The 27,784-nt window shown below is 37.8% G+C and overlaps 1 protein-coding gene across 4 annotated transcripts in view; it reads right to left on the bottom strand.

The window, feature by feature from the left end:
* Nucleotides 1-27,784, bottom strand: part of ASXL2 (ASXL transcriptional regulator 2) — a 131,691-nt gene that overhangs the window by 62,946 nt on the left and 40,961 nt on the right. The window contains exons 1-3 of one of the 4 annotated variants that reach the window (XM_032592716.1): nucleotides 18,426-18,490; nucleotides 8,686-8,688; nucleotides 490-604 (exon numbers count right to left, since the gene is read on the bottom strand). Coding sequence is in view for 2 of the 4 variants with exons in the window: in XM_030311497.1 (XP_030167357.1) it covers nucleotides 8,686-8,688; nucleotides 18,426-18,508 (86 nt within the window). In the remaining 2 variants the exon portion in view is untranslated. Of the gene's footprint in view, nucleotides 1-489; nucleotides 766-8,685; nucleotides 8,689-18,425; nucleotides 18,509-27,784 lie in introns of those variants that run through there. The other 3 variants (XM_030311497.1, XM_030311498.1, XM_030311499.1) reach the window with 3 other exon arrangements.

Genomic DNA, 27,784 nt, shown 5'->3' with positions numbered 1-27,784 from the left:
GACAGCTCAGAGCCTAAAGCCTGCTTTGGATTTTGTGTCCCTCTCTCACTCTGCCCCTCCCCCGCTCATGCTCTGTCTCTCTCTCTCTCAAGTATAAATAAAACATTAAAAAAAAAAAAAAAAGAATCAGGTAAATCCACAGATTGACAAGGAGCTTCACAGGTCATCTAGCCCATTTACTACAGATGCTTAGAGCTCCTCTGAAAACATCAATAGGTAATTGTCCAATCTTTTGCACAAGCATTTGAGGTGGTGGAGGCTAACTATGTCCTCAAGCATTTCCAATCATTTATATTCTTCCTCAAGCTTAGCCAAGTGTGTCTTCCCATAACTTCATTTTTAGTCTTGATTTTATGCTGGAAATCAGTGGCTATCACAGTGGAAAAATCTGGGACAATCTTTTCTTTCCTCTTTGTGATTTTCTGTACTGGGAATTTTCCAAAATGACCTTGAAATAATTTATCTTTGTAGTGGGGGGAAGAAGTTTACCATTATTTCTTCATTATTCCATAGGACAGTCCTTCCAGTACTTTAAGACTCTTCATAAAATCCTAAAGTCTATACCTTCCCATATTTGTGGTTCTCTCCTCACTGGCATCCCCTCCTGCAACCAATTTAAAGAAATTGAATAAACTTTTACTATTCATCCTCAAAATTCTCCAATATCCTCCAGTATTTATTATGCTCATTTCAAGCCTTTGATAAAGAGCTTTAAGAGACTTCACCAGTGTAGGGGCGCCTAGGTGGCTCAGTCGGTTAAGCATCGACTCTGGATTTTCGCTCAGGTCATGATCTGGCAGTTCCTGAGTTGGAGCCTTGCATCAGGCTCTCTGCTGTCAACAAGGGCCAGCTTTGGATCCTCTGTCCCTCTCTCTCTCTGCCCTTCCCCTACTTGCGCTTGCTCACTCGCTGGCTCTCTCTCAAAAATATATAAACATTTAAAAAAAAAAAAAGAAAAAACAGACTTCAACAGTCTAATTTATTTATTCCTACTGATATTTGCCCTTGTAATAATTTACCCAGCCTAATTTCTAATCTCAATCTTTTGTTCATTTTTCTGTACTCCCTCCTACAGAATAGGCTTGTCAAAACTAGGCCTCAATTAATCAGCTTCCTTATCTCTGACGGAACTATTACACACTCTATATTTATCCTTCAAAGCTCAATCCCTTGAATTTCAATAGGATTAAATAACAGACTCAGACTTTCAAGGTTAAAAGATATGTAGAGTCATCTAGTTCCCCAGATACTTGAATGCCCTATTTCAGCTTAATTTTAAATATAAAAAGAAAATAAACATAAGAATCTTTCACTCAACTGATACACTTATGCACATATCTATACAGACACAGATGCACATGCACAGTAATCACTATCCACATACGAACTGAAAATTTAGCCTAAGTAACTTGAAAACTAAGGATGAACTGATTTTTATGGCATGCTTACCTGACAGAGCACATAGAACAAAACGGAACTCAGCAGAACCCTTATGTTGAAAAACAGGGAGTTTAGAAATCACTAAATTAATAAATTACCTTGGGAGGTTTTTAAGTCACTGGAAATTTTTGTATTCTTAGAAACCCTTCATTAAAGTCTTTTGTTTGCTCTCCCTTGGTCATGTTACCAGCAATTCTTCCAACGAGAAATTCATTTGGGTAACAACGAATCTAACTTTTAAAAAGGAAATAATATTGGGGCGCCCGGGTGGCTCAGTCAGTTGAGCTTCCAACTTCACCTCAGGTCATGATCTCACAGTCTGTGAGTTCGAGCCCCGCATCGGGCTCTGTGCTGAAAGCTCAGAGCCTGGAGCCTGCTTCGGATTCTGTGTCTCCCTCTCTCTCTGTCCCTCCCCCGTTCATGCTATGTCTCAAAAATAAATAAACATTAAAAAATATTTTTAATAAAATAAAATATAAATAAAAAGGAAATAACATAAATGTAAAGTTTTTTAAAGTAGCATGTGACTCATCCATACTTTAATGAATTAGTTTCTTCAAACTATTTTCCTCCCCAAACACACCATGAAACAAATGGGAAAGGATCACTGGAGAGCTGAAAGGGTATAGAGGGAAATTTTTAAACAGGCATTTTTGGAGAAGCCCTTTTGGGATCCCAAAATGAAAGGTCTGGATTAGCAGAGTAGCCAAAGGGCATAAAACAAGTAAGAGGGTAATCTAGGACTAGCATGGAGGTGGAGGTCACAGAAATAAACACAGACTCTGAAAAATGTGTTTTGTATACTGTTTACACTCTCATCTTTATCTTTCCATTTTTGACTTTTTCCCCTACTACTGTTTTCTCAAAAGCATGGTTTGTCCAGTACCAGTAAGATATAAGCAAAACCATTTCACCAGAGGAAAAAACAAACAAACAAAAAAAAGAGCCAATGATTCTGTTTTATTTTAAAGTAAATAAAGGGGCATGTGGGTGGCTCAGTCAGTTAAGCTTCAGCTCAGGTCATGATCTCGCAGCCCGTGAGTTTGAGCCCCGTGTCGGGCTCTGTGGTGACAGCTCAGAGCCTGGAGTCTGCTTCGGATTCTGTGTCTCCCTCGCTCTATGCCCCTCCCGTGCTCACACTCTGTCTCTCAAAAAATGAATAAATGTTAAAGCAAAATTTAAAGTAGGGGCTCCTGTGTGGCTCAGCTGGTTGAGCTCAGTTGGTTGAGCGTCCGACTTTGGCTTAGGTCATGAACTCACCGTATGTGAGTTTGAGCCCCACATCTGGCTCTGTGCTGACAGTGAGAAGCCTGTGTGGGATTCGCTCTCTCTGCCTCACCCCCTCTCATACTCGCTCTCTCTCAAAATAAATAAACATTAAAAAAAAAAAAAAAGACTCCTTTAAGAGCCTTACTCCATCTCCTGATCCTACTCAAAAGAAAAAATGAGGCAGCAGAAGCAGCACTTACATTTTGGAGTCAGACACATGTGGATTCAAGTTTTATCACTAACTAGCTATGTAATTTCTTACTGCTTCAATGTCTTTATCTATGAAATAAAGACTTCAGAGGGTTTAAAATTAAATAGATCAGGGGCACCTGGATGGCTCAGTCAATTAAGCGTCCAACTCTTGATTTTTGGCTCAGGTCATGATCTCACAGTTCGTGAGCCCGCATCGGGCTCCGCACTGATGGTGTAGAGCCTACTTGGGAGTCTCTCTTTCTCTCTGCCCCTCCCCCGGCTCACCATCGCTCATTCGTTCTCTCTCTCTGAAAATAAATAAACTTAAAAAAAAAAAAAGATTTAAAATATCATATGCATAAAGTACCTGACTCCTATCTTAGCCGGTGGCCATTTCCACTACTGATTAACTAAAGCATCTTGCTTTTCAATCTTACGAGAAACAACATAATAAAAAGAAAACATAGACCTTAAGAGAAACACCATCTTCCTAAGAAAGGTCACTCTGTAACTATTGCATATAAAAAAATACCAAATGCTTTTATTTCAGCTGATCAGGATGCTGACATGTCTTAACTGGCCAGGCCAAGTTCCTAAAGAGCATGTCTCTGAACTAAAGAGGTGTGAAGGGCTGCATATAAGGACATACTATTTGGAGTAAAACAAGTATTAGCGAAGAAAACAGAAACTAAGAATAGAATACTTGTCATTATAAGCTATGGACATAGTTCTGAAAGAAATAAGCTGGAGAGAGATTAAAATTCAACAGATTTAAGTATCAAAAAACAATCTGTTGTGATTTTGCATCTTTGCAATATTTGGTATTTTTTGTTCATTTAGCAATATAGTTTATATATCTAAACAGCCAAAGCTATTTATTACAATTATTTTCTGCTTTTGAACAGGAACTCTCAGTCTTGGCAATGCCACTTACGTCAAGATTCAGAATTCTTTTTTTTTTTTTTTTTAAGTAGCCTCAACATGGGGCTTGAACTCATGACCCCAAGACCCAGAGTCACATGATCTATTGACTAAACCAGGCAGGCACCCCAAGATTCAGAATTTTGAAGTAGTCATTTGATTCATTAATCTTACTAGTTTCTAGCATTTTCCAACTCACAGAAGTAACTTAAGAGTTATGGTAAACCTTATACAATTAAATGGTTTTGACTGCAAATGAGCTTCCCTCAAACTTCAAAAATAAAGACTAAAAAAGGCAAGGCAAGGCAAGGCAAGGCAAGGCAAGGCAAGGCAAGGCAAGGCGGCATCTGCAAATGTGATCAGACCAGAAGCAGCAGCCCAGTTCAGGAAGCCTCTTTGTCCTGGTCAGCCAAAGGCTACTAGCTCTCTCCCCTGATAGGCTCAGCAGACCAGTGGCACAAGCAAGAGAAAGAACCATCATAAGCACATGGCCTGGAAAGCCTCTCTGCCTCCACAGGCTGGAGACTTCCTTTATCCCACATTTAGAGGCATCAGGCAGCCTGGCCTATGGAAACTCCTTCTACCCCCTCAGAAGAAAACAGCAGAGATCACTGGGAGCCTCTGTCATCAAATAAAACAACAAGACCCAAACAGCAAAGCAAAGGCTGTGAAAATTAAATTGTTATTGAATCACAGTCCACCAAGGGAGTCTAGAACTCCCATGGTAAACCCAAGCAGTGTGAATCCCCGCTTAAATAAAAGATTTGAATTTAATAGGACCCAACATCTCCTAACGTAAAAACTAAAACATCCAGGATCCGAAAAATAAAAATAAAAATAAAAATAAAAATAAAAATAAAAAAATATCCAGGATCGAAATACATACAATAATCACTTATCATACCAAAAACCAAGAAAATCACAACCTAAATGAGAAAAGACAATCAACTGACACCAACACTAAGACAGATGTTGAAATTATAAGACAAGGATGCTTCTATATGCACTTAAAATTTTTCTTGAAACAGGGGTAGCTGGGTGGCTCAGTCAGTTGAGCATTGACTCTGGCTCGGGTCATGATCTCACAGTCTGTGAGTTTGAGCCCCACATCGGGCTCTGTGCTGACAAGTCAGAGGCTGGAGCCTGCTTCGGATTCTGCATCTCCCTCTCTCTGTGCCCCTGCCCTCCCCCCCAACCCCCCACTCTGTCTGTCTGTCTCTCTCTCTGTCTCAAAAGTAGATAAACTTTAAAAAAAATTATAAAAGAAACTTTACTGAAACAAATGAAAATATAACAAATAGCAAAGAAACTAAAGTTATAAAAAAGTTCATACCATGAGCCCAGAAAGAAAAGAAAGACAAAGAGTATTCAAAGGACTACTGGCTAAAAACTTCTCTTATTTGGTGAAAAATAAACATAAATACTCAAGAAACTCAATGAATCTAAATAAAATAAACTTGAAGAAGTCTGCACATGAAGATACATAATTAAATTTCTGAATACTAAATCCAAAAAAGAAGTCCTGAAAGCTGTCGGAGAGGAACAACACATTACCCGTAGGGAAATACTAATTCAATCAACAGTAGAGTTCTCATCTGACACCATAGAGACCAGAAAGACGTAGTGCCACATCTTACAAATGCTGAACAAAATGAACTGTTGATTTTATAAAAATTCCTTAAGAATTCTAGATCTAAAGAAGTGTCCTTCATAAACAAAGGAGAAATAAAGACAGTCCTAGAAACAATAAAACTAAAGAAATGTATTGCTAGCAGACCCACTCTCCAAGAATGGCTAAAGGAAGTTCTTTAAACAGAAAGATAAAAGAAAGGATACTAGAGCACCAGGAAAGAAGGAAGAATAGAAGCAAGCATACATACAATAGACTAACCTTCTCATGAGGTTTTAGCTAATATTTGATGATTGAAACAAAAATTAAAACATCATGTGATAAGAACCTAAATGGAATAGCTTCCACACTTCAAAGTGGTAAAATGTTCATACCATCAGAATGATAAATCACATATTGTACACTCTAATACCCAGAGCAAACACTAAGAAAATTAGGCAGATATACAAAGAAATGCACTATAAATAAGCCAATATGGAACCCTAAAATAATCCATGGGAAGGTAAGAAAAGAAAAATAGAAGAACAAGAAACAGAAGAAACAAACAAAACAAATAATAAAATGGCAGGCATAAACTCTATTAATAATTAACCTAAACATAAATAACGTATATATACAAATTAAAAGGCAAAGATTAGCAGAGAAGGCTTAAAAACCCCACAATCCAACTATATGCTATTTATAAGAAATTCATTTCAAATTCAAAGACACTGGATCTCTCAAATGTTGCTGGTGGGAATGTAAAATGGTACAATCACTGTGGGAAACAATGTGAAAGTGTCTTTAAACTAAACGTGCATGGGACACCTGGGTGACTCAGTCAGTTAAGTGTCTTGACTTCAGCTCAGGTCACGATCTCACGGTTTGTGAGTTTGAGCCTCACATCGTACTGTCTGCTGTCAGCACAGAGCCTGCTTCAGATCCTCTGTCTTCCTCTCTCTCTGCCCCCCCTCCCCCGCTAGCACACTCTCGCGCTCGCTCTCTCTCAAAAATAAACATTAAAAAAAACAAAAACAAAAACAAAACTAGGGGCACCTGGGTGGCTCCGTTGGTTAAGTGTCAACTTCAGCTCAGGTCATGATCTTGCAGCCTGTGAGTTGGAACATCAGGCTCTGTGCTGACAGCTCAGAGCCTGGAGCCTGCTTCAGATTCTGTGTCTCCCTCTCTCTCTGCCCCTCCCCCACTCACTCTGTCTCTCAAAAATGAATTAAAAAATTTTTTTTAAACAGCAACAACAAAAAACTAAATATGCACTTACCATACAACATCAGCAACTGCACTTGTGGGCATTTACACCAGAGAAAGGAAAATTTATGTTCACACAAAAACTTGTATACTTTTCATAGAAGCTTTATTTGTAACGGTGAAAAACTGGAGACAATTTAGATGTCCTTCAATGAGTGACTAGTTAAATAAACTGTACAGCCATGTCACTGAATACTACTCAGCAATAAAAAAAGAAACGAAATACTGACACAGACAACAACCTGGATGAATCTACACGGCATTACACTGAGAAAGTCAATCCCAAATATTATATATTTCATACAATTCCATTAATACAAATTATTGAAATGACAAAATTACAGAAATGGAGAACACATTAGTAGTGGCTGGCCTGAGGGGCGTGGATGGAGGTGGTACTAGGGAGGTAGGTGTGGCTATGAAGGGATCCTCTTTGTATTTTGACTGTGGTGGTAGATACATGTATCTATACATGTGGTAAGACCGCACAGGGTCAAATACACATCCACATGTGCACACACACACACACACACACACAAGAGTACAAGTAAATCAAGTAGACTGTATCAAAAGCAATATTCTGGTTGCTGATACTGTACTACGGTGCTGCACACTGTTACCATTGGGAGAATCTGTATAAATGATGATTTCTTACAACTGCTTGTACCTTATATTTTCCTGTTGTTACTCTAATTTTCTACAGTGAGCAATGTGTAGACATCTGTTGGTTCTGCCTGGCTAAATACATTCTCTCTTCTTCTGGAAAGAATGTACACTTTGCTTTGGGGAACTATGACCTACCCTACTGGAAACACTCTTGTAGGACTGGCCATCAAGATCTCACCATGCCTGGACACTGAACCAGCCAGGTTCACTCTTCCTTGTATGTTAACCCTGAACAGAAGAGACACAGACTAATTCATCCCAGCTACAGAGTCCTAATGAGCCCATCCATTAGTTCTAGCTACCTGATCTCTGAAGTTAACTTAGTTCTCTTAATTTCAGGGTTTGTTTCTTTCCTTTGAGGTTATGAGCTACCCCACATTCTTCAAATATATCCCATTTTGCTTCAGTTCTTCACATTTGGTTCCTGTTATTTGCACCTAAAGAACCTAATCAATATAAGGCCCCCTCAAAACACACACACACACACACACACACACACACACACACACACACACACCACAAAAAACAAAAACACCTTACCTAGTTTTAAATTTTTTAAATAATTTTAACTGTTCGCACGAACCGAATTAAGGTTTTCTCCATAAACTGGTACTAAAAAAATGAAGATTCTTATAAACGAACTTAATAGAATGCAAATTTGGCTGCAGTTAAAAAGATCTGGCTGTAACTAAAAGCCATACGAAGTCCAAGTAACATGAAAATACAATGATGTGGTTCCTATTCTAAAGTCTCATAGCTAAGACAGATAATTATAAGTAATTATAACATAAAAACTGTTTTAGAAGAGGTGTGTTTAATGCTATGTCAACACAGAAAAAAAGCCAATTCAATAAAGGATCCAAACTATGAATTTTAACCTGTTCTAGCCTGGTTTTAAATAAGTATCATTCTCTTAGAAGACTTACCAATATTCCCTCTATATCAGTCAGAGCATAAACATGTATTTTCAATATTATGGTCATAAAGCAAATGTTAGCTCACACAATTCCAATCTGAAATATTTTTATTATTAGTCAGAACACTAGGTATTCCAATGCTAATATGTCAAATGATAATTTTAATAAAGCCAAATGTAGACTGGTTTCTAAAATTATGACCAAATAATGATTACAGACTAAAAGGACAAAAAAAAGTCACATATAATAAATATTTACATAGTACTTCTACTCTTATTTAGTTTCTGGACTAATTGTTTAGTTTTATAAGTAAAAATCACACATCCAAAGATGAGTTCAATTAAACTTGTAAAAGTGTACTTTATCATTATATATACTTCCTTAGAATAAAGTAATACTTCTTACCTTCTGGTGTTGGAATGCACCCCAAGAAAATGAAAGAAAGAAAAAAAAAGCTTTTAATTTTAACAATAAAACCAAAAAGTAAACTCTCCCTTCCCCTCCCAGCAATATCCACAATTCTTCAAATTAGCACCCTCCCCCCACTTTGCTATATAGAACATTCATTTCTTCTTTAGAATTTACAAGTTAGCCCAAAATATCACGTTGTCTAGACATGCACAGTTAAACTCAGATAAATAGTCTAAACCATTTCAGATAACAACTGCATACCTTAATTATGTGACAAACTAAAACTATTAAAGCAGTTTTGAGTCAAATGTGGATACAATGAGTATTCTTTAATATTCTTCCCATGCATTTCAATTTCAAGGAGCCATCATAAAGCCATCAGCTATGGACCCTAAGGTTTATTAGTTTCCATAATGAATCCACTACTGTGAAGCTGAGTAACAATGGGTAAGAATACTCTTTTCTGTTAATATGCAAGCATTTGGGGATTTTTGTTTCTTCATTATTAAGCCTTTCTGACATCCCTACAAGGTTTGTGTGCTTGAAAGCAGACTGCAACAGGCAGATAAAGAAAACACAGGCTGAATTCAAAGGTATCAGCTAACTTCAGATAAATATGGTATCAATTGAATCAATAATATTCTTCATTCTTAAACTGAGTTCTTTCCAGTATATCACCTTAAGGCAATTCAGCTTGGCAAACAGTCCAATGATCTATTCTGCAGAGATAATGATTTCTGCTGAAAACTAGTAGAGAATGTTGCCTTTATTACCCTTGCTACATATTTTACAAAAGAAGAGATGGGGAAAAAATTAGGTGCTCAGATTAGTTTTTGGTATGAGGTAAGCTAAAACATTATTTTAATACCATGTGAAAGAGATTATCTTGTTCATAAGTAAATGTATTAAAACTAATTAGATGCAATTGGGACTCCTCCAAAGAGGTAAAATTTCAATCTAGCAATTGTTTATTGAGCATGATCTTTGTTAGATGGTTCCCAGGTTCTTTACAATTCCAACTCTAAAGGAGCTTGCTTGGGATACAAGACTGAGACATTAAAAAAACAAAAAATCAACTCCTTGTTAGGGAACAAATGGGAGTTCTACAAAACAACAATATAAAGATTTAAATGTTCCATTACTGTAAAATCTTTAAAAATGTAGTGGCCCTTTCAGAAGTCAAGTTATTATAATGGCTGAGGTTTTTGTTCCAAATTCTTCCAGAAAGAAATTTACAGTTAGATAGCAACTATCCTAATGTTATTATGTACCAGCACATAATACAAGACTGATTTGAAAAATCGAGCAAATATAGTAATCAAAAGAGTAGGAAGAACTAGGGATATACAGACAGTATGATATATTAATAAGAACAAAACCAGAAACAGTAAGCCTGGGTTTCTAGCTTCACAGAACCAGTTGTCTGACCCTGAACAATCTCCATGGGCCTAAATTCTTCAATAATAAATTGACATGTAACGGTAATATCCCAATTAACTATTCCAGCTATAACATTCTGTGACTGAAATAATGTGACTGATTTGGAAAGGGGGTTGGGAAAGGGAGGCAAGGGTAAGGAATACAACAGGGATTACCTTTCTGGGGGTACTGTTAATCAGGGCCATCATGCTGTAAACAGCTAGAGAAACTTCATTTGCAAAAAAATCCAATTTTTTAAATTATAATTTAAAAGCTAGGTAGTTGGCTACACTCTTTTACTAGCTACATAACTTATTCTCCCACATCAATTTTATGGTGTACAAGATTCAAATTCATGACTCACCAAAATTATGAATTATTGTATATCATGAACCCTTGGGACCACTCATAAATGGTCTAATTCAGAAAATAATCTGTGGATGATAAATTCATAATACCAAGAATCTTCCTAATTTCTCTTTCCTCTTCTACTTATGAATGGAAAGAAATAGTAGTAAGAGAAAAGGGTTTCAGAAAATAGTTATTTTTCTCTTCTTTGCTAAAAGCTCTCTTTCTCTAATAGCAGATATAAGAAGAGTCAAGGTTATACAGCTAAAGGATGAACAAAGCAGGTTAAGAAAACCTGGGGGGGGGGGGGCGCAGGCACTAAAAGCAATGGCTAATTTAGAAGGAAGGCTTGAAGTCCTATACTTAAACATTAATGGCTGCCACAACTGATGAAGGGGAGAAACCTGTTGTACAAGACTAAGGAAAGAAGTAGTGAAGAGTGATTAACAGTAAAGGATTCATGGGAATTGTATAAAACACACACAAACATTTGACTTATGGAGTATTCTGTGTATGTTTCACCAACAGTATTGCATACTTAATGTCTATGTTTAGTTGTGTGCTTTTCTGATAAGCCAAAATATTCAATTTGCACAGTCTCTTGAGTTCGTCTCTGTTGGATATATACTGCATTGCTGAAGTAATAAAATGTCTAAGATTGAGTTCAAAACAGTCCAGGGTGAGAGGACAATTTATAATTTAGCTGGAGAATGTAGGCTTTTCTTTCCATTTGCAATTTTCTAAAAGTAAAAATTTATATTTAGGTAACTGTCTTCAGTATCTTATTAACCGAGACTTGTAACATAAGTGAAAGTACATTATCATGAAAGGAAAGGATGCATTTTTGGATTCTATAACACACCAGAACTCTTTACTCAATGAGGTGCCAAACAGGTATTAGGTATTAATCTCTGAAAATAGACACCTACTCTATAGCTCCAGATCACTGTTACCTTTTAGCTGCGACCTTGAAATTTATACTATAACCACGCCCTGCACCTGAATACATCCTCACCCCTTGTAAGGTTCACAACTTTTTTTTGAATCCACAAATACATGCGCAGTGAATCCTTTAACAACAACTCACTTGTCCAGTTCATTCTTCAGTTCTTTTCTATAGTAAATAGCAGCTATATAATCAGGAAGCCTAGAAATCATTTTTTATTTCCTCTTTCCTTTTACCTTCCACATCCAATCCGTCAGCAAGTCCTGAAATATGTATCTTAAATCCATCTATTCTCCCCAGCACTACTTACCAAATCCAAACAAAACACCACCATAGTTTGCCTGCTCTACTTAAGCAGCCCCTTTATTAGTCTCCTTAACCCTTTCAACTCCTACTGCTGCAGGCCATTCTTCATAAATTACATTCATCTAAATATATATATTTATCTAAATCATAATTCAGACTACATATCATCTTGTAATTATCAGATGCAAATGTCTGAGGCAGGTGTATTATTTCCTTTTGAGAACTGACTACACGTTTGGACAGAGTGATGCTTAAACATTTAACCACTGGTTAAATTCATACTGGTTTACTGTGTTCTATTCACATCCACTTACTCATTTGGTACAAAAAACTGGCTCCCATTACAGAACTACTCAACATGGAGGTTTCAAACACTAGTCATAAAATATTTGTGTTAAGTAGCCTATACTAGACTATCTGTGATAAACCCCCTTCCTATAGTTTTAAAATGACTGAAAAACAAAGGCTACACCAAAATCTGGAATTCTATTCTAAGCCAAAGAAAAACACAATGATTTTGAACTGAAATTTGTGGATTAATTCATGTTTCCATGAACTCCACAAATTTAAAGCTCAATCCAATTTCATGATTTAAAATTGAGTGAGACACGGGGCGCCTGGGTGGCGCAGTCGGTTAAGCGTCCGACTTCAGCCAGGTCACGATCTCACGGTCCGTGAGTTCGAGCCCCGCGTCAGGCTCTGGGCTGATGGCTTGGAGCCTGGAGCCTGTTTCCGATTCTGTGTCTTCCTCTCTCTCTGCCCCTCCCCTGTTCATGCTCTGTCTCTCTCTGTCCCAAAAACAAATAAACGTTGAAAAAAAAAAAAATTTAAAATTGAGTGAGACTTGGTGAGAGCAGACCCACAATAGCCCCTCTCTCTTTCTGGCTGGTTGCAACTAAAACTTGTAAAAATACAGAAAGCAACTTCCCACACAAAAATTTGTACATGGATGTTCACAGTAGTATTATTCATAATAGCCAAAAAGTGAAAATAACCCCAATGCCCATCAACTGATGAATGGGTAAATAAAATGTGGCATATGCATGCAATGGAATATTATTCAGCAATAAAGGAATAAAGTACTGATAAATAATACAATATGAATGAACCTTCAAATCTTTATACTATATGAAAGGAGCCAGTCAAAAAAGACCACATATTGTGTGATTCCATTTTATGAAATATCCAAAATTGGCAAATCCATGGTCAGAGAAAGCATATTAGAGGTTGCCTAAGGCTGGGGCACTGAGGGTGGGGCAAGGAAAAGGAATGACAACTAATACTGAAGGGTTTCTTTTGGGGATAATGGAAATGTTCTGTACAAATACACTAAATAATAAACCACTGAACCATATGCTTTAAAATGCTTCTATGGTATGTTCATTATATGTCAGTTTTTAAAAAGCAACTACCTTAAACATTAAAAATTAAGAAAGCTGGCACATTTGGGAAGTCTAATTTGATTTGTATGGGAGTAGGTAGTAAAGAATTTACCTTTACCCAAAGAGAGGTCTGGTCTGGCCCTGGATTAAGAAATATTCACTAGGCCTTTTGAGAGACTTGAGCCAGCCAGATAACACTGGCAAAAGAAGGCAGCAGAGAGGGGACAGTAAAATAAAATATAAGGAAAAACAGAAAATAGTGAAATGGTAGAGTAAATCTAATCATGTCAATGATTATCAGATAGAATATTTCTTTAAAAAATACTATGTGCTGTCTATACAGTTTAGCTGAAGTGAAGATGGAAACAAATCAAGTAAAACAAAATGGTATATGGGGCCAGACAATGATTTCAGTTATTCTACTGAAAAACTACTGAAGGCTGTTGTGCTAGTTATCAATTTATTGACTTTTAGCTCCAAATCCAGCTTCCTTTGTCCTCTCTGTAGTAGTGGAGCTGGACCCTACGAACACTTCTCCTCTGCCAGTTGGCTCAACGTTAAGTTTGTCAATAGTGCACTGGAGGAACACTACAGCATGAAAGGGCGCTTTTCTTTCTGGTTTTACTGTACTGTTGCCTGCCTGCTCTTACGACACGCAGCACCCAGCAACATGAAGGACACTTGACGGCCCTCTACCTTCAGCAAGGTTCAGCAGAATGCCTGTGGGTGGCTTCCCAGAAAATTCTGCTGGAGCCTCAGCTGGCTCCCAGTGAATGTGGGACAGGTGCCCAGCAGGAGGTTTTCCAACAAGTTCTTCTAATACTCAGTAGGGAGTTTCCTAAGTGCTAGCCCAGGCTACAGCACTAGTGAACTTTGTCATCCACGGGACCAGAGCCCTACCTTGTCCATTAAGATCTGAATAACAGCCTAGGGACATGGAGGGGTCTCCTTAGGTCACACTGCCTCAGCCCTGCAGGTACTGGCTGCTCCCTTTTAATAGTTAATTTCTGGTTAACAAATTAATAACTAGTTAACTTAGTAATTTCCCTGTTCAAATTACCATGTAGCTTCTGTCTGTTGACCAGACCCTGAGACTTATAAAACTGTACAGCTCAAAGACTGCAGAAAACCTCTTAAAAACTCATAAGCTCTTAAAGGAACCAGTACCTCTGTCCTTCTCAGCCAGGAGCCAATCACTTACCTTTTAATACTATTTTTGTGACAAAATATATGTAACATACAAGTTACCATTTGAGCCTTTTTTTATTTTTTATTTTTTTTTAAATTTTTTTTTCAATGTTTATTTATTTTTGGGACAGAGAGAGACAGAGCATGAACGGGGGAGGGGCAGAGTGAGAGGGAGACACAGAATCGGAAACAGGCTCCAGGCTCCGAGCCATCAGCCCGGAGCCTGACGCGGGGCTCGAACTCACGGACCGCGAGATCGTGACCTGGCTGAAGTCGGACGCCTAACCGACTGCGCCACCCAGGCGCCCCTGAGCCTTTTTTTAAAGTTTATTTATTTATTTTGGGGGGGAGGGGGGCAGAGAAAGAGGGAGAGAGAGAATCCTAAGCAGGCTCCACACTGCCAGAGTGGAGCCCGACGCGGGGTTCAATCTCACAAACCGTGAGATCACAACTGAGCCAAAATCAAAAGTCGGACACTATACCAACTGAACCACCCAGGTGCCCCCATCTGAACGATTTTTAAGTGTAGATTCCAGTGGCATGGAGTACATTCACAATGCTGGGCAACCATTACCACTGTCCATTTCCATAACTTTTTCATCATCCCAGAAAGAAATTTTATACTAATTAAACAATAACTCTTTATTCTTCCCTACTCTCAGTCCCCGGTAACCTCTATTCTACTTTCTGTCTCTGTATCAGTCTGCCTGTTCTAAGTATCTCATACAAATGGAACTGTACAATATCTGTCCTTTTTTTTCCTGTCGTCACATCACTATTTGTCCTTCTGTGTCTTATTTCACTTAGCATGTTTTTAAGGTTTATCCATGTAGTATGTATCCGAATTCCATTCTTTCTTAAGGCTGATAATGTTCCACTGAAATTATATACTACGTTTTATTTATCCACTCATCTTTTAATGGACATTTAGGCTGTGTCCACTTTAATGTATTTTAAAATAAAACAATAGAATGTGGAATAATCAAACTTAAGTGAGCTTCTTCAAAATGGGGAAGATGGGGAAAACTACAAAGGGAAAAAAGAACTGAAAGCCATGTACTATGGATTGAGGAATGAAAATTAAACTGTAAAAAGCAGCACATCTTTAATAAAGATATTATCTATTTCATTCAGTAATCTAAAAACTTTAATGATTATAAGACTATCATTTAACACATCACTGCAGCAAGAGAATCAGCTATAACTGCATCTGAATGTGATCTCCCAACTACTAATACTTCACATATATAACAAGTAGGTTTTCAATGTCTGACATATGCCAAACACAAAAGAGAAGGGGGACAAAGAGCAAATTTCACTCCTCATGGAGCTACCTTAATGTAAGCAATAGAGAAGCTTGATGACTTTTTTAAGATCACAAAAATATGTGCCTTCAAACTTTAGGTGGTATGAAGAAATAAACAGAACACTATAATACACTAAAAAAGGAAATATGCTCTAACTCGTAAAGTCAGCCAAAGTGCTCTGAAAAAGACATATTCAAACTGGCACGTAAAAAATAAGAGGTAACTGAGGTAAAAGCACATTCCTTGTTAAAAAGTCAGCATATGGGGCGCCTGGGTGGCTCAGTCGGTTAAGCGTCCGACTTCAGCTCAGGTCACTATCTCGTGGCCCGTGAGTTCGAGCCCCGCGTCGGGCTCTGGGCTGATGGCTCAGAGCCTGGAGCCTGCTTCCCATTCTGTGTCTCCCTCTCTCTCTGCCCCTCCCCCGTTCATGCTCTGTCTCTTTCTGTCCCAAAAATAAATAAACGTTAAAAAAAAAATTTAAAAAAAAGTCAGCATATACAAAGGCTGAAGTAAGAAAGAGCTTCCCTACATATTTGAGAATTGATAACATATAATATTTAAAGCTATGGGATTGGACAAAATTGCACTTAAGTTAGAAGGTAATGAGCAAAGAAAAAAAAACTGAGAAGGAAGGAGGAGGAGAGGAGAAATGTTTGTAATCGCTTCAGGTAACAGAGTTTCAAAAAGGAAGGCGTAGTCAACTGTGTTAAATAATGCTAAGTAGTAAGAGTAACTAGAAGTCCCATGGCGTTAACAAAATGGAACAAAATGGTGACTTAGAAAGAACTGCTTTGTCGTTACACAATTGCATCACAACAATGTAGTTTAACCAAGAGCAGCTACTTATAAATTGTTATCACGAAGTGAAGCCAGAAGCTATTTTTGCTGACTCTACCATTTTGCTATTTTTTTCTAAATCTCTTTTTTTCCCCTTCTTTTATTTATTTACTATTCTTCACATATTTACTATTCTTGCCTGCTTCCTAAAAATGATAACAGTAAGTGTAAAGTCACAGAGCTTTAGTATATTGGAGCCAGATGACCCTACACCTGTCACTGAGACCTAAGGGACTGAGGGTAGTTTACTCTCTACACACCAGCTATCCTGGTCTATGTCCCCGGTGTGCATCAAAAGTCTAATTTTAAGGGGGAAAAAAATGAAATCTCTTGCCCATTCATATTCTATAAAAACCCCATAGTGTTATAAAAAAATATTAGAACACCTTAGCAGAATTTGTTCCGCAGAACCACAAAAATCACTACCTTTTGCTCCTGTAGCTTTGTACAAATTGATCTGTTATTATATGGACATTATGCTTTAATCTAATAAATCTTATCTAATTCAAATAAAAATTTAGAATTATATCACTGATAAATTAAGTGACTAATTTTTTAATTTACAAAAATGTTTAAATGTTCACACAATTTCTGAGGGACTTATGTTACATAAAGTGAAATACACTAATTTTACTTCATTCCTTCAAAGTCATAACACAAACCTATTTTAATCCCAGCCTGTTGACGTTTGGCCACAAATCAAACAAAATTTTTTGAGCTCTGTTAGCAAACAAGGGCAAAAAACTGAATTTTATATTCAAGAAGATGAGAATTACAATCTAGAACACACAACAGCTATTTATCAAAAAATGTATTACTGTCCGTTTACAAATATTTTACCATAGCTCATTATTACTCTGGCATCTGAGCTGAACAATTCTCCAGTGTGAAGGACCATCCAGCACAATGTGAGACATTTAGCATCTTGTTACCTGTTAAATGCCACCGTGCTCCTGTACTTTCTAGTCACTTTGACAATCAAACACAGCTCCATAAATTCTGAACACTTTGCCTAAGGGTGTTTACACAATACCACCCCCACTTGAGAAAACTAGTAGCAGTTTTAAAGCACTCCAACCTTTCCCATCTTAATGAAAATATCTCTCATGTAGACTCCCAGATTTCAACGTTAACAATACAAAGTATGTTGAACAAAACTTTAACATTTATTTTTTATTTTTTTAATGTTTTAACTTATTTTTGAGAGAGAGAGACAGAGAGAGACAGAGAGAGAGAGAGAGAGAGAGGGGACAAGTGGGGGAGGGGCAGAGAAGGGGAGACACAGAATCAGAAGCAGGCTCCAGGCTCTGAGCTGTCAGCACAGAGCCCTACGTGGGGCTCAAGCTTGTGAACAGCAAGATCATGACTTGAGCCGACGTCGGACACTTAACTGACTGAGCCACCCAGTTGCCCCAATTTTAACATTTCTTGATGACAGAAGGTCTTGTTGATGAAGTGACTATTACGTGCTATTGTAATAGAAGGCTCTTAGAAATTAAAGTGTGTTTTATCTTTGGTCCTGTATTAATTGACCCCAAGCTGTTTTATTTGTACATATAACTATTACTTGAAATACATACTGCTCTATATGTACCTTTTCCATTTTATTCTTTTTGGCTAAGGTTATTTCTTCCTAGATTGTCTATTTCTAGCACTCTCCCTGTACTAGAGAATACTTGTTACATGCTACTGACCAAGCTTATTAAATTAAAAGCCTGAACTCATAGATGAAGGTTTGAAGATGGCTCCAGGCCTTCCTAAGAATTAAAGTGCATGGGATGGAAACAGATACATTCTAAGAATTTTTTTTTAAACATACGTGTGGTTTTATAACTGTGCTATGACTGAAAACTCCAGAGATCTGACAACTGAATAAATCAGAAATTAGCAAAGCAGTTATTACTAAATCATCAATCTTCAGGGCTAAAGTACACTGCTATATACTACAAAATACTCTAATCAAGTATTATAATTATTACTAATAATATTTAAGTAACTCACCTGATTTCTTTTAGTCCTTCTCTCTGGATAACTTGAAGAATTTCTTTATGACTCATGGGTGTATTGGGGTATTTTTCTAAGACCTGAGAAACAAGTATATAATAATAAATTATTTATTTTAAGTTCTTATTATAATTATGTGTATAATTATAGTTCTTATTCTTATAACTATGTATTAATTTCATCCAGCACATACATATCCAGGGACTTTTCATCCCTTTAATTTTGGGACAATAAGAAAAATGGAAAATTAATGGAATATAAACAGGTTCTTCTCTCTTAGTCACAAACAATATGTCAAGTCCTGAAACAGAAATGGATCAAAAAACATTCAGATTAATAACTAAATTATTTATTAGTAGTGTTTAGTATAAAATTATGTACTTTCTGCCTCCACCCCCATGTTACATGCCTAACTGTGGATCTACTATAGGTAGTTTGAGATTATCATCTTTACATTCCCAGCAAAGCTGAGTATGGCATGAATGCTCAATAAATTCTTAACCAAAACAAATGAACAACACAGTTGTAACAAAATTTCCTGGTTCTGGTAAAAAAGGAGTAAGCATAGTTTATCTCCTGCTGAATATGACTAAAAACCTGGACGGAATGCATGAAGCAGCTATCTGAGGTAGCAATCGGGTTGGAGTACAAAACCACAACTAGAAGTTTTACTAACCCCTAAGTGAGTTTCCTGATTTTATTTGCTCTGGGACCACTCAGTCTAAACTCAAAGGCAGTACAAATTCAGAACTGTCCACTAACAGCAGGCAGAAATGGCTCTCAAGAGAATTCTTCTCTTTTTTGATCTGAGGACCAGTAAAGGGGTCCCCTAGGGAGAGGCGGTTTTCTGAGGTTTCCCCCCTTTCTCTTGACCTATGCCCCCAGACAAGCCAAGACAGCATCCTTGGCAGTGGTGATATCAGCAATGGTTGAACAGGGACTGAAAACTCCAACAAAACAGAACCCTTCTAATCCCCTAGGTGTGAAGGGAATCCACATGGTTTATATTCTTTCTCTGTCATCCTATTGTTCGCCATCAAAGGCAGATGCAGTTGTGGAATATACAGCAAAACAGAGAAATGAAAGCCTCAGCTGTCCAGCCATAGGACAAGGAAGAAGGGTCTGTAGGAGCCAGAAAGTTATCAGGGAGAAAGTTATTGCAAAGACAAAGGAGCCAAGAAAATGATACCACAAAGTTCCATAAACACTCCTGGGGTCACTCCAGAGCTATGCATGTGTGTGTCTGACCCTAATCATACTATCAGGTTCCCAAATTAGCCAGTAAGTGGTACACATGCAGAACAGATCAGAACAACTCTGCAAAGGCTTTGAAAACTAAATACTGGAATTTTAGTGCACAAAAGGTGGGTGGAAACTTGTAATCTGAACCTAACAAAGTCAAATAAATACCTGCTTTAAAACAAAGTCAAATAAATACCTGCTTTAAATACCTGCAAAATTACTCTCCATTGGATTTACATAAGACATACAATATGATAACATAACATTAAAATGTCTATATACAATCCAACATCACTTGACAACTGAACAACTAGGAAACTCTCAAGAACTCACAAGGGAAAAGACAACCTACACACAATAAATCCAAGATGACAAAGACATTGGAATTATCAAAGACTTTAAAGCAATTATTATAACCATGCTTCAAGTCAGGAAGAGGGGGGTGTCTGGGTGGCTCAGTTGGTTAAGCATCCAACTTTGGCTCAGGTCATGATCTTGCAGTTCTTGGGTTCGAGCCCCACATCAGCCCTGTGCTGACAGTTCGGAGCCTGGAGTCTGGAGCCTGCTTTGGATTCTGTGTCTCCCTCTCTCTCTGCCCCTACCCTGCTCACACACTTTCTTTCTCAAAAACAAATAAACATTAAAAAAAAAAAAAAAAAGTCAGGAAGCGCGCCACCTAGCTGGCTTAGTCGGTGGAGCATGCAACTCTTGATCTCAGGGTTGTGAGCTGGAGCTCCATCCACAGCGTGTAGAGACTACTCAAAAATAAAATCTTAAAAAAAAAAAAAAGTCAACAAGAATATTCTTGAAAGAAACAGAGTGTCAGCAGAGAAATAAGATATATGTGTGTGTGTGTGTGTATGACTGTGTGAAACAAAATAAAATTTTAGGACTAAAAAATACAATAACCAAAATAAAACCCAAAATTCCCTGGAGGCACTCAACTGCAGAATGGAGATAATGAAGAAAAGAGTCAGTGAACTTGCAGCTAAAGCAACAGAAATTATCCAATCTGATGAATAGACAGAAAAATGGTAGAAAAAAATAAATGAACAGGGCTAATGGGAAAGAATCACAAAATGTAACATTCATGTTATCAGAATCCCAAAACGAGATGAGAAACAGTGCAAAAACCGTATCTGAAGAAACAGTAGCAGAAAACTCCCCAAATTTGGTTAAAGATATACACTTACAATTTCAGCAAGGTCAATGAATCTCAAACAACATAAATTCAAAGAAACCCATACTGAACGCTAAAACAACAAAATAAATTTGAAAGCAACCCAGGTAAAACAACCATTTATTTAGGAAAACAATTCCAGTGACTGTACATTTCTCATCAGAAACCATGGAAAGTAGAAATAGTGAAAAAAACATTGTAAAGTACTGTAAGAAAACGGCTCTCAATTCAAAATTCCTATCTAGCAAAAATGCCCCTTAAGAATAAAAGGGAAAGGGGGCACCTGGTTGGCTCAGTCAGTAGAGCATCTGACTTTTGATCTCGGGGTCATGAGTTCAAGCCCCATATTAGTATAGACATGACTTTTTTAAAAAATGGGAACAAGGGGGGTACCTGGGTGGCTCAGTCAGTTAAGCATCTGACTTCACCTCAGGTCATGATCTCATAGTCTGTGAGTTCAAGTCCCATATTGCTAACAGCTCAGAGCCTGGAGCTGACTTTGGATTCCATGCCTCTCTCTCTCTCTCTCTCTCTCTCTGACCCTTCCCCACTCACACTCGGTCTCTCAAAAATGCATATAAATGCTGAAAATGGAAAAAAAAAAGAATGAAGGGGAAATCTAAACATTCCCAGATGAAGGAAAACTAAGTGTCTGCCACTAGCTCACTAGGTTTAAAATGATTTATTTTAAAAAATAAATTAGGGGCGCCTGGGTGGCTCAGTGGGTTAAGCAGCCGACTTTGGCTCAGGTCATGATCTCATGGTCCGTGAGTTCGAGCCCCGCATCGGGCTCTGTGCTGACAGCTCAGAGCCTGGAGCCTGTTTCAGATTCTGTGTCTCCTTCTCTCTGACCCTCCCCCGTTCATGCTCTGTCTCTGTCTCAAAAATAAATAAAAAAATAAATAAATTAAACATAAATTATAAATTTTTAAATAAATAAATAAAATGACTCCCTTTAAGTCAATTCTGGTTTCCTCTTTTTTTAGATCCAAAGTTTAAGCAGAACTCTTATACCTAAATCATTTTCCATTCTCACTATTAAAGAAATAAAGAACTAGGGGCACGTGGGTGGCTCAGTAGGTTAAGTATCTGACTTCAACTCAGGTCATGATCTCACAGTTCGTGGGTTTGAGCCCTGCATCAGGTTCTGTGCTGACAGCTCAGAGCCTGGAGCCTACTTCAGATTCTATGTCTCCCTCTCTCTCCACCCCTCCCCTGCTGACACTCTGTCTCTCAAAAATGAATAAATGTTTAAAAATTTTTTTAATAAAATTTAAAAAAAATAAAGAACTCTTGGCAATTAAAAGATGCCAATGAAAGCTAAAATTGAACCAGTTCTCTATACTATACTACCAAAAGAATATTATTTAGTACAGCAAGTCAATAATAACAGATACAGGACTTGTATAATAGAAATCATTAAAGTCAGATACCCGAGATCAGCCATTAAGGTATCACAATGTGGTATCACCTACTACCACCTATGAAGAAAATACAAATAAGTGCTATACATTCTCTCAGTTATATTTCACAGCAACTTTAAAAGGAAAACATTAATATCCCCATTCAAAAAGTGGGATAACTAAGGTTCAATAAGTAGATTTCCAAACACAAGACAGCAAGGGTAAGTGGTAGCCAGAATTCAAACTCAGGTCTATCTTGCATCACTACAGCACACTGTGTCCTGTGTCTACATCCATTTTCTCATTTGCTTAAGCATAAAATCCAACAGACACACCTCCATTTATCATCTTCCTTGATCTCTCTGCTACATCTGACAGTGTTAATAACCGTTCTTTTCTTAGACATTGCTCTCTCTAGACTTTTTTTCTAAAACCCTTCTTCTTAGTCTTCTTCACAGATGTCTTTTTCTATGCCCACCCTTAAATAATTTAGAAGCATCAATCTGCAGCTTTTGCTGCTCATTCCACCAACTCTCCCTGAGTAACATCATCCATCCCCAAGTCTTCACCAAGCACATGTATTTTGATAAAAGAAAAAGCAGCACAGTCTGTACATAACTACCTTTTATTTTTTTAATCTTTTTTTTAATGTTTATTTATTTCTGAGACAGAGAAAGACAGAGCATGAGTGGGGGAGGGGCAGAGAGAGAGGGAGACACAGAATCAGAAGCAGGCTCCAGGCTCTGGGCTGTCAGCACAGAGCCCGATGGGGGGCTCGAACTCACAAACCCTGAGATCATGACCTGAGCCGAAGTTGGTCACTCAACTGACTGAGCCACCCAGGCGCCCCCATAACTACCTTTTAAACATCAACCTTAGATGCTTCAGAAACATCTCAAACTTAGCATGTCCAAAATTTCACTTATTATCCTTGTCCAAATTAAGGCCCATATAGAAAACTGAGCCTTTATTTATTGTCTATATATTAAAATACATACAATTACTGAAAATGAAAAAAGAAATACACCATGTACATGGACAAATAATTCATAAAAGAGCTAATACAATAGGATAACAATCATATGAAAAAGCATTTACATATTGAAATATTTACAGATGAAATTATATGATGTCTGGAATTTGATTCAAAATTATACAGGAGGAAATTAGGACAGAGGCTTAAATATAGCAAGATTGGCTATAAGTTGGTAATTATAAGAGCTACACAATGGGTACAAAGATATTCATTATATTATTGTCAACTTTTGTGTACACATTCAATATCCCATAATAAAATTTATGAAAAATAAAAGAACCAGAACGTTTGACTTTACTAACAATCAAATATAAAACTCATATTCTCTAATGTTTTTCCCTTGCTAATTTAGACAGCAAAAACATGGCAATAAGTAAACACCATGAAACGAATATGTACACATAATCCAGTACTACTGAGATAGAAGAAAATATTCATTATGTTACTCACTAAAAAATTTAAAGGCTACTAATCCAATAACAGGACACCAAGGAAACTGGCATATCTATACCACTGAATATTATACAGCCATAAATGAAAAGGGAACATGACTTGGGTATGGAGGCCTCCTCTCTAAGCCTCCCTCAAAACTAGATATGGAACTCAAGTTCTAGACACCAGAACGTGATAACAGCAACAACCAGATTTTCAAAAAGCCAGGGCACGTCCCACTTTGGCCCTTTCTCTACCCGAAGCTTTGACAATGGAGGTGACAAGGCATCCTGACCCATACAGGTAAGGCCATTCCCTAAGAATGGCAGACTACTGACTACGCCTCCAGACCACTGCATGAAAGAGAAATACACATCCAATCCATTTAAGGAAGTGTTACACACAGCCAAGTCTGTGCCTAACTAATATGACTGACCAATCTATCCACGGGACACGGGACAGCAAGTGACCTTAAAACTTAAATTACAGGGGCGCCTGGGTGGCGCAGTCGGTTAAGCGTCCGACTTCAGCCAGGTCACGATCTCGCGGTCCGTGAGTTCGAGCCCCGCGTCGGGCTCTGGGCTGATGGCTCGGAGCCTGGAGCCTGTTTCCGATTCTGTGTCTCCCTCTCTCTCTGCCCCTCCCCCGTTCATGCTCTGTCTCTCTCTGTCCCAAAAATAAATAAACGTTGAAAAAAAAAAAAAAAACTTAAATTACATTATTCCTCTGATTTTAACACTTCTTTTAATTAGCTAAAATTGAAATCTGAATTCCTTGATAGAGCTCAAAAAATCTTACATGAAATCCTGTATCTTACTCTTCTTACATTACCTTCTTGCCCTTCTTCAAATATAACAAATTCATTCCTAACTCAGGGCCATTTGCATCTGTCCCACCTCCTGCAATGCTTTCCCCTTTAACTCTCTCCCTTCACTTCTTCAAAGAGATCCTGACCACTCTAAAACACACTCAGACACTCACAAGCAACGCCACCACCTACACACACACACACACACACACACACACATACACACACACACACACACGCACATGCAGACACACTTTATTCCCTTAGTCTGATCTTCCCCCAGCTTTAGTGAGACATAATTGACAAATAACCTTGTATACGTTTAAAGTATACAATATGGTCATGTGATATTCTTATATATAGTTAAATGATTACATTAAGCTTTGTTAACTATCACATAGTTATTTGTGCACATGGTAACAATTAAAAGATCTACTTGTAGCAAATTTCAGTTTTTCTTTTTCTTTTGTTTTTTTTTTTTTTTTTTTAAAGAGAAAATGCGTGCATGGACAAGCACCAGGGATGGGCAGAGGATAAAAGAGAGACAGAATCTTAAGGAAGCTCCATACCCAGTGCCGGGCCCATGGCAGGGTTCAATCTCACAATCATGAGATCATGACCTGAGCCAAAATCAAGAGTTGGATGTCCAACCAACTAAGCCACGCAGGAGTCCCATATCCTTGGCAAAAAAATACACAATATTGTTTACTACAATCACCATGCTGTACATTAATTAGATCACCAGAATTTATTCTTCTAATTGCTAGTTTGTATCCTTTGACCAACATCTCTCCATTTCCCCTACCCACCCCCAAAGCCTAGAAACCAACAACTTACTCTGTTTCTGAGATCAATTTTTTTAATCTATCTATCCATCTATCCATCCATTTTTGAGAGACAGACAGAAAGAGAGAACAAGCAGGGTTGGGACAGAGAGAGGGAGGCAGAGAATCCCAAGCAGCCTCCAAACGGTCAGCATAGAGACTGACACAGGGCTCAAACTCATGATCTGAGCCAAAACCAAGAGTCAGATTCTTAACTGACTGAGCCACCCAGGTGCTCTGATATCAACTTTTTTTAGATTCCACATATGGGACCATGCAGTATTTGTCTTTCTCTATCTGACTGCTTCACTTAGCATAAAGCTCACAAGGTTCATCCTTGTCATATACGGCAGACTTCCTTCTTTTTATGGCTGGATAGTATTCCATTGCACACAGTAATTTTTTTTTTTTTCAGATCATCTGTATGACACCTAAGTTGTTGCCATGTCTCAGCTACTGTGAATAATGCTGCAATGAACACAGGGGTGCAAATACCTCTCTAAGACAGTATTTCATTTCCTTTGGATATATATCCAGAAGTGGGATTGCTGGTAGTTCTATTTTTTTTTTAATGCTTATTTATTTTTGACAGAGAGAGACAGAGCATGAGCAGGGGAGGGGCAGAGAGAGATGGGGACACAGAATCTGAAACAGATTCCAGGCTCTGAGCTATCAGCACAGAACCCGACGCGGGGCTCGAACTCACAAACTGCGAGATCATGACCTGAGCTGAAGTCGGACGCTCAACCGACTGAGCCATCCAGGCGCCCCTGGTAGTTCTATTTTTTAAGGAACATCCATACTGTTTACCATAGTGTCTGTACCAACTGACGTGGCACAAAAAGAGTTTTTATATAGAGATATACACATAAAATATGGTCAAATAAAAACACAAAAGACTGATATACCTATTAAAACAATAAAACCTGAATTCACACACAAAAAAACTTCCTATGAAGATTATCTTCAGATGGTGCTGCCAAGATAATACATAAAATTTTTTTACATTTCTCCCTTAATTCACACATATTTATAACTGCCTTATGGTTTATAAACATCACATAGCCATTCTATTTCATTTGATCCTCACAATAATCCAAGAAGGAAAACAGGTTTAGTTATGTCTATTTTACCAGGAAGTTAAGACTCAGAGAAGTTACAAAGCACAGCCTGAACTTAGATGGCAAAACTCTTAATTCCCCAAACTAGAGGATAATATTAACACTTTATACAAAGTGAAGAGTTCAGAGGTGCCTAGGTGGCTCAGTCGGTTGAGCGTCTGGCTCTTGATTTCAGCTCAGATCACAATCCCAAGGTCGTGGGATTGAGACCCACACAGGGTTCCAAGCTGGGCATAGAGCCTGCGTAAGATTCTCTCTCCCTCTGCCCTTCTACGGCTCGTGCACATTCTCTCTCTCGCTCTCTCAAAAACAAAACAAAACAAAACAAAACAAAGAGTTCAATGATAAAAGAAATACTTATTTTGTTAACTAAAATATGCTTTGGAATGATACAAACTGCCTCTGCTGAATAGTGGGTAGGTTCTTACCTCTTGAGGCAAAAACAAAAAAACTAACAGGATTACAGAAATGTCACTTACTCTTTTGATTAACACAGGAATAGGATGTTCAACTGTAAAGATCCAATAGAGACCTTTTTCTCACACGTGTGTTTTGAAACATGACAAAATTAGCTTAATGAAAATGTCAGCCTCTACATATGTCTATAAGTAAGTTGATATCTTAAGAAGTGGGTCCCTGGCTTTGTTTTTAGCAATGAGCAAGTACATAAAACTGAAAAACAAGATCCTGGTGGGGCCTGGGGAGATCCTAATATTTTAAAAACTGTGTTTCCCAAATTCTAGTATTAATCAGGCTAAATAAGAGTGTTTTACCAACTTCCAGTGAAATTCATGGTACTCCACAAAGAAATTAATTCCAGGTGCTGAGTTAAATCTATACACAGTCAGATATACCCTATGTAAAGTAACAGGGTTTCCCCAATGATAATGCATATTCATTCTAGAATACTTATTCATTTATTTATTTTAGTAATCTCTACACCCAATGTGGGGCTCAAAATTACAACCCCAAGATCAAGAGTCACATGCTCTTCTGACTGAGCCAGCCAGGTATCTCCATTCTAGAAAATCCAGAATAACAACAACAACAAAAAAACACAGGTTTTATTTCACTGTATGTACAGAGGGCTTTCTGCCATGACAGAACAGGACTTAACATGTTGGCATATCCCCTTCCAGGAGTTTTTCAGTAACATTTTACATAGTTGAGATCTCCTCTGCACATATCAGTTTGTACTATTTTAATATTATTAGAAGCCCTTTTTTGTAAATCTTGAGACATTTATTGATATATTTCATAGCAGCGGGGCGCCTGGGTGGCGCAGTCGGTTAAGCGTCCGACTTCAGCCA

This window comes from Lynx canadensis, chromosome A3 (genome assembly GCF_007474595.2).
Source record: "Lynx canadensis isolate LIC74 chromosome A3, mLynCan4.pri.v2, whole genome shotgun sequence".
Lineage (NCBI taxonomy): Eukaryota > Metazoa > Chordata > Mammalia > Carnivora > Felidae > Lynx > Lynx canadensis.
The sequence above is the reverse complement of the archived record's forward strand: the minus strand, read 5'-3'. Positions and strand labels throughout refer to the sequence as shown.